General features: G+C 32.4%; 1 protein-coding gene across 1 annotated transcript; it reads left to right on the top strand.

The window, feature by feature from the left end:
- Window positions 1-4,135: 4,135 nt before the first annotated feature.
- Window positions 4,136-10,976, top strand: LOC119796545. The gene is made up of 7 exons (XM_038305147.1): window positions 4,136-4,211; window positions 4,825-4,901; window positions 6,316-6,480; window positions 6,830-6,958; window positions 8,407-8,434; window positions 9,535-9,762; window positions 10,161-10,976. Exons 2-7 carry the CDS (start codon window positions 4,860-4,862, stop codon window positions 10,370-10,372), a joined length of 804 nt encoding a protein of 267 aa, XP_038161075.1. The 5' UTR covers window positions 4,136-4,211; window positions 4,825-4,859; the 3' UTR covers window positions 10,373-10,976.
- The last annotated feature ends 1,264 nt before the right edge of the window (window positions 10,977-12,240 follow it).

Below are 12,240 nucleotides of genomic sequence, written 5' to 3'. Positions count from 1 at the left end.
AAAACAGAAAAAATAAATAATTAAGAATTAGTTTGCAAAATTCTGATGTTCTCAACATTTAATTTCGTCATTTTTAGCTTAAGCCTTCATGTTAGAGTGCCCATGGTCATTTTCTCTATAATTTAACACAATCTGTTTCTCTGTTTTCAGGATCTAGACAGCAACTTAAGGTGTGAAATATGTCAATTCCTTTTTTTTTCTGCTTTAAAATTTGACATGAAGTCAAATGGCAATTGTGAATGCCATGTGTATCTGTTTAAAAAGAGGGATGATAAGACCTCCTACTGGAGCTCAAGCTTCACTTTCACAGGAGAGGTAAGGTCAAAATTCAGGGTTTTAATCAATCTATTTCCTTTTTTCAACATCTATCTTATCGTAAGATTAGTAAGAACGCCATCGTGGGTAGGAAAATAATTCCAGGCTGCTGTTTTAAATATCCAGATAGCCTTCAGTCAAAACCTAAATGCACACGGATAACGCTAGTCAGAGTGGGACTAAAGCTTTCCAAAAAAAAAACAATCTCAAAAAACAAATGTTATACAGATATAGCGAATGTCTCAAGCGCTTCATTATGTGACCCAATGCATATGAAGGAGTGTACATTTGCACAGGTCAAACATACTGCACATGAATTGATAATAACTTAATGAGCTAGACAATATACTGTACTGTCATGCAAAGGATTATGGGCATCAATATAGGTTTCATGTGGTAAATAGGAATGTCAGGAGGTCTACATGGTAAAAGAACTATCGATAGGCCATATCCTGCTTCCTTTTCCTACCTCCATCCAGAACTCTTCGGAATATTCCGAATGATTTTGTGACATAATCATATTAAAGAAAAAATCTGAATTTTGCATTACGACTTTCAGTGGGAATATACCCTATGCAGCTTTACAGCCATTGAAGTGGCTCCTTATCCTCTTCATTTTGTAGTTTTAGGTCTCATAACACATAACGTAGGATTCTGCAGAGTGCCAGAAAACGGGTAAAACATTTATCAGGAGATATCTAAATAAATCCACCATATTTAAAGTACAGCAGGTCATAGTGCTGAAGTTATGTTCAGTGTGCATAAAAAAAAAATCATCCTTTAAATCTGTTTATCTTTGATGTATCATCAGGTTTTTTGTGTAAACTGAAATAGTTGAGTATAACATAGAAGCAAATAGAAGAAATCTGTAAAAGAGAAATTGTTTTGTTAAACCACATAATGCTTCATTTGATTGTCCTTAAAACATTTTACTAAGTAGTCTATATTCTTAACTGTTTTGGTTATTTGTTTTTACGCTGGTGACTCAATGATTGCTTAGGAAAATATTATTTTGATAATTATTTGTCATGTCTTTCATATTCAAATACAAATCTTTTTTGTTGTTTCTGCAGGATGACTTGAAAGAGGAGAGTGCAGTGAAGTGCCCAAAATGTAAAAATACCCTTTGGTTAATCATTAACCTTTTAAAAGTTATTGATGGGACACAATTAAAAATTAAATTGTCCATCACAACTCATGGGATGAGTGGAGTGAGTGTTTCTGCACCTCACCATTAATTTTGGGATTAATGAACGGATGGATACACTGAGTTGGAGGGTTTCAGCACAGACAGTGTTGTCTGGGTTTCTTTCCTTCACATGTGTTATGCAAAAAGCCATGATATTAAATTTGGAAACTGAGGAACAATGTCCAGGCTAATTTTGTTTGAGCATTGGTTGAGCAAAAATGTTTGCCTTTCTTTCCAAACTGCTCCAAGATACCCTCATGCAATCCAGCCTCCTACTATACTTAAGGATGAAGGCATCACCTCCCAGACTTTCATCCTTTTTTGCCTGGACTGTCTCCTCCAGGAGATTTTTTTTAATAATGGCAGGCAAAAAATCTTCGCTTTTCGCTTTTCAACCTCAACACGTTAAGAGAGCCTGTTGTGAATTGGTTTATAAACAACCCAAATAATCTAAATTGTTTAAAAGTTAATTTCACCGCATTCCAAACTCTCAAATGAACTCTTTTTTTAAAACATAGAATTACATACATTCCTGGACTGTACCATTTTAATGTCTTCTTTTTTGTGTACATAGTAGCTGTGTTTAGTTGTGTTTCACTGGTCTAAATGGTTTTAACTGAAAGATGTTTGACATGGGGTTGAAAGATTTCTGCAAATAAACTTTTATTTTGAAAGAAACATTTTTTGAATTTACTCCATATTTGTGAAAAGTTGTTTTATCATGATTTGATTCACACTTTTGTTTGTTGTCCTAACACAGAGTCAGTAAGGCTTGTTTCACAGACAGTCTGAAAATGATTTTGAATGTCAATATATAACAGAAAAGGGCATTTGTGTATAAATGGCCACCGAGATGGGCATGTTTATGCAAAGTTATTGCATAACTCATATTCCCTCCGCAATCTAAGAAGACAATGAGTCAATGGATGTTGTTATCTATGCATCTAACTTATAACTTTATATAAAAAAAGTAAAACAGTCATTAAGTAATATTTGTGAATTAATTTGATTTGCTACATTCTAAAAATGTATAAAAATAAAATTGACATTTCTATAATTAAAACCAGCTTGGGTCGAATTCTTTTACCGTCTATTATTACGTAAGTTGATAATTTAACAAAAAAAAATCTTCTTTTTAACCTTGTCTTCAATTTTAGTGACTTTATTGAGTAGACCAGCCACCTTGGTTCTAATATATTATAGCAAAAACATCAGTTATCCAACTGCAGGAACGATCTGGTCCTAGATGTTTAAAAATGTTGCACTTCATTGTGATGGTCTATATAATGAGATTTAATCAGGATAGTCAAATGAAAACGCAAATTAAGAGGGTAAATGAACACAAAAGACATTATTTGGAGGTGTTTTGGCTTTAAACAACTAGTTTAGTATATTTATTGTTCACCTCAGTCAAGAAACGAAAAAGTGACTTATGTAGATTGAAGTTTATAAAGGCGTTTGAAGCCACTGAATGGATCACTCAACAATTAAACCACTTGAAATTGGTTAATGTTAATATTTTAGATTTTTTTTCATAAGACTGCATCCCTGTATGTATGTATGTTAATACATCCGTGGAAAGATAAGTTTTAAATCCCTTTGCCGGTTTTTAAAAAATATTTAGATAATCCAGATTACAGGATGCATTTTGACCATAAAAGATTAATGCTATCGCATCTCATATCCAGTGCAGCATATGAGATGCTATGATCAAGAAGAAAAATGCATTGTAAGTTGAATATAGACAAATTAAAATAGTGCAAAGTTGTATAGCAGTTCATGCGATGAAAATGTTAATAATTAGATTTTTTTGTTTTTACTTAAATAATCATAATTTAAATAATACCCAGTATAAAGTTGTGGAGTATTAATGATAAAATAAAAAAGGGGTAGAATACAGTGATGTGTTTTGTAAATATAATTTCAAAAAGTATGTTTGCCTTTGTGAGAAGATCCTTTTGAATCGTAATATTACAGAATTTAACATACGTGTATTTCTAAAAAATATGCAAACATTACAGTATATGTTTTACATATACTGTAATGTTTGCATTTTGTAAACATGCATTATTTATGCATTTCCTATCATAAGTAAAAAAAATAATGCTCTGGAATTTCAGGTTTTGTTTTTTTGTTCTTTTACATCAAATGTGCCAGACGAAGGAGAGGATGGATGGATGGATGGATGGATGGATGGATGGATGGATGGATGGATGGATGGATGGATGGATGGATGGATGGATGGATGGATGGATGGATGGATGGATGGACGCTTTAGAGTCTGTATATCCCATTTAAGGATTTGATTCAAAGTAGAAAAATTTATGGAGAACTAGTTTGCCAGATGATTAAGAACAATCAATTAATTATTTTTTTAGCCCTAATTCAGACCTTCACTAGACCTTAGAAGATTCTTCCCTTAAGCACACTTTACACATTACATCGTCAAGACAAGGAAAAGGTTTTATAAATACAGACTTATGAGAACATCATGTCATGGGAACAGAAAGGAAAAGTATTAACCCCCACCACTCAGACACAAAACTGCTCTGTCAGAGGTGAAAGTGAAACTAACTGCTGATATTTCAGAGAAGCTGCAAAGCTTATTGTAAGTCACATGACCAAGGTGGGGTTTGGTTTTATAAAGACGGAGAGATAAGAAGGAAGAGAGCAGCAAAACACTTCGCTGGAAGCATAAGACCTCAAGGTAATAATTTTTCTGTTTATCCTTCTATGCTACCTATTCTGTTCCTATATTTTTTTCCATCTGAAGCACTAAATGTAATTATGTGCTTTTAAGAATCTGCAAAAATGATCTAGAAATAAGAAAAACAATTCTTAAAATAAGAGTAATTACCCGTAATTTCAGTAGGTAAATAAAACGAGTTGATTTCAAAATAGATTTGCTTACTCTTAAAATAAGATAATCAGATAATTTGCTATTGAAATAAGACATTGCGATTGTTTTTTTCTTATTTTAAATGCAAATTGCCCTGGTCCATTCACAAAGTGTCCACTTGCTTCCTCAATTCAAGAATAAATGCACTTATTTTAAGAAAAAAATTGTGTATTATTTTATCATTTCATTGTAACATGCTGTTTTTTTTTCTGGAAACTGAATCAAAACTGAAAGTTTGCAGTCATCACCTGCAGGTGGCGCTATGGCCAGTTTCATCTGACCCTGAAAAATAAGACTAAGATATCAGTAATATAAATGGCTTTAACATTATTTTATATCTTACTAAACATATAAATGATATGCTAGGCTTAAAATAATTTAAAAAAATAAACACTGAACTGCTCTTCATCTGCCCCTATAGGTACTGTCCACCTTAATTGAAGAAACTAAATAAAAATGTCTAGAAACAATTCAACACAATCAAATCATATCTCCAAGGTAAGTTATTTTCATTTTTATTCATGTAATGAGAGTGTTTTGAGATTACAGTTTGTTTTCTACCTATGAAAACAAAACAAAAAATCAATAATTTAAACAAATTTATATAGCATTAAAAAAACAAAACATCACATCTAAGCTAATTTAATACAGATTATCAACTGAGCTACAAAGGCTATTGAAAAATCAAGATCGTAAGACAAATATATACATAATTACAAAATATGTCACATTTTAAAATAAATCAAATGAACATATTGCTAAAATCAAGGGCTAGGTATTGGTAATAATAATACTATTAACATTAAATAAATATGCAACAAAACAGACAAAAGATGAACATAACATTTTAAAGACAGACAAAAAAGATAAGACACAATATGAAAAATGTTGGCTATGCAAGGCTCAAAATATATTATGTTACTTGCTTTTAAAAACATAAATACTTAACTGCTCTTAGGGCTGTTCTATAGGTGAAGAAGTGAAGGTAAATTCCAATCCAATCCAATTTTATCTGTTAAGGACTAAAAACACAACCACAGCTGAGCAAAGGGCTGTACAGACTAAAAAATAAATAAATAAAACAGTGTAGATAAAAAAAAAAACAGCCAATACATGGGTAAAAATAACATTTGCACAATCAAATCAATAAAATTGGGTAAAAGATAAAAGGAATAAAAGATGCAAAATATAAAAAAAGATAAATTAAACTCCACTCTCTATGAAAGAGTTCTCATTGAGTTTTAGGATTTAAGAGAAGACATTGAATTTGTAACTAAAGCACATGAAATAGAGACTTTAAAGCAAATTAGAATATTAGTTGGATCACTAGCATTTACCCCTTTTCAGGGGTTTTCTACTTAAGTGTGGCACTAGATCATCCATGTCATCTGACCTAACAGGGCACAGTTTTACCTGTTTCATCACATTTCTTTTTCTTCAGCGGATCTTCTGTCTGTATAAAATCAGATATTAACAAATACCTGAGGCCTCATAAGGTCAGTTTTGTCCGTCTAAGCAGCTGTTAATCTGTCTCTATAGCTATCCTCAATTTAAAAAAGTGAGCAGCCAAGAGGTAAAAAAATAAAAATAAAAAAATAGAATATTCCACATACAATTCTAAACAATGAGACCAAACTTTCCAGGTAGATTACCTTCACCTGTATTTCTGTGATGAGTGAGTGAGCGTAGTATAGTGATATATTGTTATGATTTATTTATACCTAAAAGCACAAAAGTAAATCAGTATAACAAGAATTTAATAGTGTCTTTGGAAAAGCACATCACATCTAAACTTATCGCATCTAAAATTTTCTAAAGTTCTGAATGTTTTCATCTTCTCATCTTTTTGTTGGAATGGACATGGCCATGATTTTTATACAGTATATTAACACAACTTCCTTTCTTTTTTCAGGATACAGACAACTGTATATCCTGTCAAAGTTGTCAATTCAAGTTCTTCCCTTCGACTACATTTGACATTAAAGCAAATGGCATTTGTAACTTCGAAATGTCTGTGTTTAAAAATAAGGGGGACAAGACCCCCTTCTGGAGCACGAGCTTTACTCGCACAGAAGAGGTGAGATCAAATCTCAGGCTTTTAACTGATATGTTCTGTTTTATTTCCATAAATCTAGGTTCTTCTAAAGTATCTGTGCTGGTAATAGAATGTGTTAAAACAACTCAAGGAACTTCAAGACACTCAAGAAGAAGAAATAAATAAATTTCAGTAATAACAGTCAAATATGCACAAAATGTATACATTGATTTTTCTTAAACTTGTTTGCACAGCGGCCTTAAATCTTCTTAATTATTGATTTTGGGGAAAAGAAAGCTCATTATCATTGTTGTTGTTGTTACAATTATAGAAGATAAAATCTTCCATAACTTTTATATTTTAACACTAATCTTCTCTGTGGCTTTGGCAGAATGATATGAAGGAAAAATCTACAATGAAGTGTCCAAATTGCAAAAAAACGTTTTGGTTATTTATTAACCTTTGTGTGAATACTGACACAACACAACTCAAAATTAAGTTGTCCATCAAAACTGGTGAGGTGAGTGAAGGTTTCTCTAAGAGTTTCATCTTTACAAAGCTGTGAGTTTAAACCCAAATGTTGCTTAACATGTATGTATGAGGCTGTTGTTTGACTCAGTCAAAAGTTGGGGTAAAGTCAGTGAGAGGTTTTTCACTAGAGTAGATCCAGGTCTGACCCAGAGCTCCTGTTCAACCCTGTTCCTAATGTGTTAACAAAAAAAAAAGAAAAGCCTAAAACTAGTTTGATTTTTAACTGCCAAAGAGTTAGTGAAGTTATTTTGAAAACAAAACTTTATATCCAAGAAAATGTCTTATCCTTCTGTAAAAGTTTTTGTAAAGAATCAGTTAAGAGAGGTTTTTTATCAAGTGTGAACATTATGTCAAAATACAACTACAAACTCCAAATGTCTTAACAAGACCAACAGAAAATAGCAGATAGCATAAAATTAAGAGGAAATTAAAATTTTAATTACTAAAATTAAATTCCATATTATCCTCACTTCCTATTATTTAACACCCAATATCACAGAGATGTGCATTTAGATATGTTGGAAAGTGAACTAATGAATAAATCAAGTATATATCTTTAACTTGTTGAACCCTTTTTAAAAAAAAACATTAGTGAACAAATATCTTTCTTAAAAAAAAGGAAAGCAGCACTACAATAAGGATATTTTGAAGTTTAAAGCTCAACAAGGGTTTTTTTTTTTTTGCAGTTATTGAGACCTTAGTAAAGAATCCTATATCCAATTTATCAAACTTTATCGTTTTGCATTGCTATCAAAATATTAAAACATTGCTGTCCACCTAAACTGACTAACTGAGAAAAAGTAGCTGTATTGTAGCTTGTTATGACTGGTGTAGATGTTTTGGTCAAAAAAAAAAAAAAAAAAAAAAAAAAAAAAACTAGAACATAAAATTCCCTCCTTTTAACATGGTGGTGGAATCTGACTGTGGGGATGGTTTTGCTCAGTAAATAATCATCATATATGTATAACATTATTTCAATAATATTTTTTTGTGTTTTATTTAATTGGGTTTTATTAAAAAGTAGGGATGCCGGAAAGCTCTATAAGCTGAGACTGGATCCTGTGATGCCCCTGTTGAAGACTAAGGCCTTTTCTCTTGAGCCACAAACACATCCATAATTAAACTAATGCAGTTCACTGTAGTTATTTACATATTTACCTCCAGTGCACTCAGCACAGTTGTAAAAAATGTACTGTAATTCATAAAATTAAATTGCTAGACAGTATTTATAAACAGGTTAACCAACACTATTTACATCCTTACTCAAAAAACAGTCACTGCAAACAAAGCAGGCAGTGTACAGACATCTGTCACAAATCTGACTTCATTTCTTGGTCTTAAGTCAAATAAAACACATTTTTTTTTCTGTTTTGATTTTTGATGGAATTCTGTTAATTGTCTCATTTTTTCATTATATTTTTTAATTTTTGTTTGCAGAGTGAAAACCAGCAAGACAAACAAGAGGGTTTGTAAAGTTCTTTACTGTTGATCAGTTTAAAAATGACCAATGTGATTATGACATCTAATTCAAAGAGTGAGGATGATAGGCGGGATGTTGGTAAAAAAAGAGCAGTGCCATGGTCATCATATTTAAAGGAACCTTAAATTTATTGTTTTTATTAAGGATGCCATCAACCTGAAAAGAATGAGAACTTTCAAGTAATTCAAAAGCAAAGCCTTGATGCTGAAATACAGGGAGACCTTTTATGAAATCCTGAGGACTACTCACATCATCTCTCAAACACTCAACTTTCCTTTATGCATAAAGGAAAATGTTGCCTTTTATTTGCTTTAGCAGAGCAAATTCTATTTTAAAACTCCCCAAAATATATTTTGGGGAGTTTTAAGTAAGGTCACTCCACCTTACTTAGCCCTAAGTAGAAAAAAGCAAAAGAAAACTGTTAGTAAGGAATAGGAAGTCTGACCATGCTGGGTGCTGCAATTGTTAAATTAAATAGTTCTTTAAACCATGATGATAGAAGTAAGCAAGGTCCAGTTGAATCACTGAGGAGCATTTTTGAAAAGAACAGGACATTTTCCACAAAAAAAGATAAAAACATTTAAACTAAAAAGTAGAAAGAAATATTGTGAGTTACCTTATAGCCACCATTGTCCCCACAAGTGCAATATACATAAAGCAACGAGACCAAGAGCAACTGTATGACTTTCAGGCTTTAACTGTAGCTTGGTCAAAATGGAAGACAGATAGAAAAGGTAAACAATAATTTACTGAGAAAGATTGATGCAGTCTTTTCAACATGAAGTAAAGACTTTTTTTTTTTTTTTTTGCCAAAAAGTATTAGTTCATGTTGTTGATCTCAGAACGACCCAAAAGTGCGGTTTGGAAGTCTTTTAAAATCAAATTTTATGAAACCATTCTCCGGAAAATTATTACTTAACATTCAACATTCATTGTCTGAGTCCTTTTTTTAAGCTGGGCCCCTGCTCAAAATATTCCTAAAGTTATGAATATACACCTCACATATTTAGGAATACAACCTACAAACTTACTTTTGTCAGCTAAATATTCTTCCCCTGTCTTAAATGTAACATTTTTTTTCCTAGGCACTTCATCTGTAAAGAGGCAATGTCGCAGAGTGAAGGTTTTTTGCATGAGGACTGGTGAAACGTTTGGTGGTGATGATGAAGTAAAGGAACGACTGTTAAAGAACCGATCACCATCAGCACTTTTCCAGGAAACAGACCTGAACGAATGCTCTGTCATCATGGTCTTCTGTCCAATCATATCCCGCATTGGATCAGATGTAGACTCCTGCATGAGAGATCCAAGAGGTAATGCAGACTTCTTTTTTGTCAATACTGGAATCAAAATGGTGATGTGAGTCCAAAAGGTCTCACCCATAGAGATAAAATCAGGAGCTCCCTTATCCAAGGGGAAACTCAAACTAAAGCTGTTTCTTATAAGCAAAGGCGGTGTTAGTTGTTATGATGCCATAAAACCGCTGATTATTGGCCTATGAGACTTTAAAAAAATTTGACAAGAACATCTTGGGTTTCATGTGATTTGCCAAATAAAAAAACATGAAAAAGAGAAATATGAAAATTTCTTGAATTACAACCAGTTTCTGATTGATATTACTTTAATGTCTATTATTCATTAGCTTGATAATGAAACTGCAGAAGAAATTACTTTTTAAACAGGGTCTAATCTTGTTTGTCTCCTGTTTCAGTGTCTTCTTCTGGTAAACCAGTCATTTTGGTTCTGATGCATCACACCAGAGACACTCACTATTCGACTGCAGGTACAATCTGGACTGAGGAGTTTGACAATGTTGTGCTTGATGTTCATCTTTTATTTCATGAGACTAAACCAGGATTATTGAAATGTAGTGAAAACGAAACTGCTTTTAAGCGGATTCAGCAAAAGTTGGACCAGATTTAAAATGAAGGTGATAAAGCAACACAAAAGTCATAGTTCAGAAGGTCCTTAGGTTTAGAATCATTGTCTGTTATGTTGGTTCACCTTGACTCAGAGAAAGAAAATGGCTTCTATAAAGATATACAAGAATGCTATTATTTTTTTAATGGAAGATAAAAGTTGTAGCTATTTTTTAAAATATATTTATAAATTATGGTGGAAAATAAGTATTTGATCAATAAGTTTAAGTCAATGCATGAAGATACCTGCATGGAGGAACGGGCAAGAATACTTGCTATGGTGTATAGGTAAACCTGGTAAAGACTTAAAGGAAACGGTCGACCCTTGTCTTAGCCAATAAAGGTTATGCTACAGATTATTATGTATATATATCAGGAGACATAGTCAACATGTAAATAAAAAATTCCAGTAAAGAAGAAATAAATGGGGCAAGGCAAAACTAAAAGAACATTAAAAAATGAGCTATCTAAACATCTGTGATTTTAAATAATTGTTTACACTATGAGATGTTCAAAGCATTTAAACTTGTAACACAAATAAGAAAATGATGTTTTAATATTGTACTTTTGGGGGATTGTCCCAAACTGAATAAAGTTTTTACAATTCACTTTCTGTTTCCTTGATATATCATGACAGTGGTTCTCAAATAATGGGAGGCGCCAAAGAGGTCAGGGCTGCTCTTTAGATTTAGTATCTTCCTTTTTTAAATCCCATTGATGGAGGAAATGCATTGTGTTGACCAAAACAGGAAATGTTTAGTCTGAATTGGTCTTCTTCACCCAATTCAACATTTCGAATTGAGATTTTACAACATTGCACCATTTTTATTTTCCTATATGCAAATTACAATAGATTGATCAGATTTTTTTTAATCAGAAATATCATCCAGAAGTAGAAATATTTCAAAAGAAAATGTTAATGTTTTTTAAGGGTTGTACATATGTTGGTTTAAAATTAGACCTCAATGCACCATGGTGTTGACATGGTAAAAATAGTCAGCTCAACACACATGCAGTCACACCTTTGGGGCCCCAACTGTTTTAAATATATACTACGAAATCTGATAACATATGTTGTTTCAAAATAGGATTCCTGGACCGCTTTTGGGCCCTCTGCATTCAGAAACAGAAGTATGGAAATGCATTTAATTTCCTTTATTTTTCTATTTTGTATCAGTTTTATTAGTCATTGCCCTTTTCACATTAATTGGGTTTTTCTTTTTTTTTATCAAATAAATCTATTATAATAATTTAAGTATTATTTTTACAGAATGATGCAGACGTGTTTTGTTGGACATACTCTTTAAATAAAACAGCTTTTTCTCCAATTTAATTTAAAGACAGGATTACATTAGGTTTTACATAGGTTTTTTATTGTGGATCACAATAAATTACACATTTATAAATGATAAGGTAATGTTTTATTTTATTTGCTGAGTCTGTAAGCAAGTGCTCATGACTTACTTTTTGAACCCTTGAATAATGTAGCAGCTGAAAGGACTCATTCTGAGTTTAAAGACATTACAAGGCACTCAAAAAATTATAGACTTTAGAAATCAGACTTAGAATCCATACATATTAATTAACATAGAATGAATTAATTCTAATTGTCTGTCCTTTTATATCAGTTTTTTAAGTCAGGAGACTTGACCAAAGCGCTTTGCACTACATTCAGTCATTCACTCACAAACTGATGATGGCCAGCTACAGTACATAGTAGCCACAGCTGCCCTGGGACTCACTGACAGAAGCGAGGCTGCCGTACACTGGCATCATCGGGCCCGCTAACCACCATCTGTAGGCAATGCAGGTGAAGTGTCTTGCCCAAAGACACAACAACACAGAAAGCTGGAGCCAGGGCTTGAGTCGACT

This window comes from Cyprinodon tularosa, unplaced genomic scaffold (assembly GCF_016077235.1).
Source record: "Cyprinodon tularosa strain WSP-4 unplaced genomic scaffold, ASM1607723v1 ctg551, whole genome shotgun sequence".
Taxonomy (NCBI): Eukaryota; Metazoa; Chordata; class Actinopteri; order Cyprinodontiformes; family Cyprinodontidae; genus Cyprinodon; species Cyprinodon tularosa.
This window is presented reverse-complemented; position numbering and strand designations above follow the sequence as displayed.

Bases quoted from the DNA above. Each gene is read 5' to 3' on its own strand.
- LOC119796545 (XM_038305147.1), top strand. From the start codon at position 4,860: ATGTCTAGAAACAATTCAACACAATCAAATCATATCTCCAAG. The intron at 4,902-6,315 runs GTAAGTTATTTT...TTCTTTTTTCAG, and splicing joins AATCAAATCATATCTCCAAG to GATACAGACAACTGTATATC. The intron at 6,959-8,406 runs GTGAGTGAAGGT...TTTTGTTTGCAG, and splicing joins TGTCCATCAAAACTGGTGAG to AGTGAAAACCAGCAAGACAA.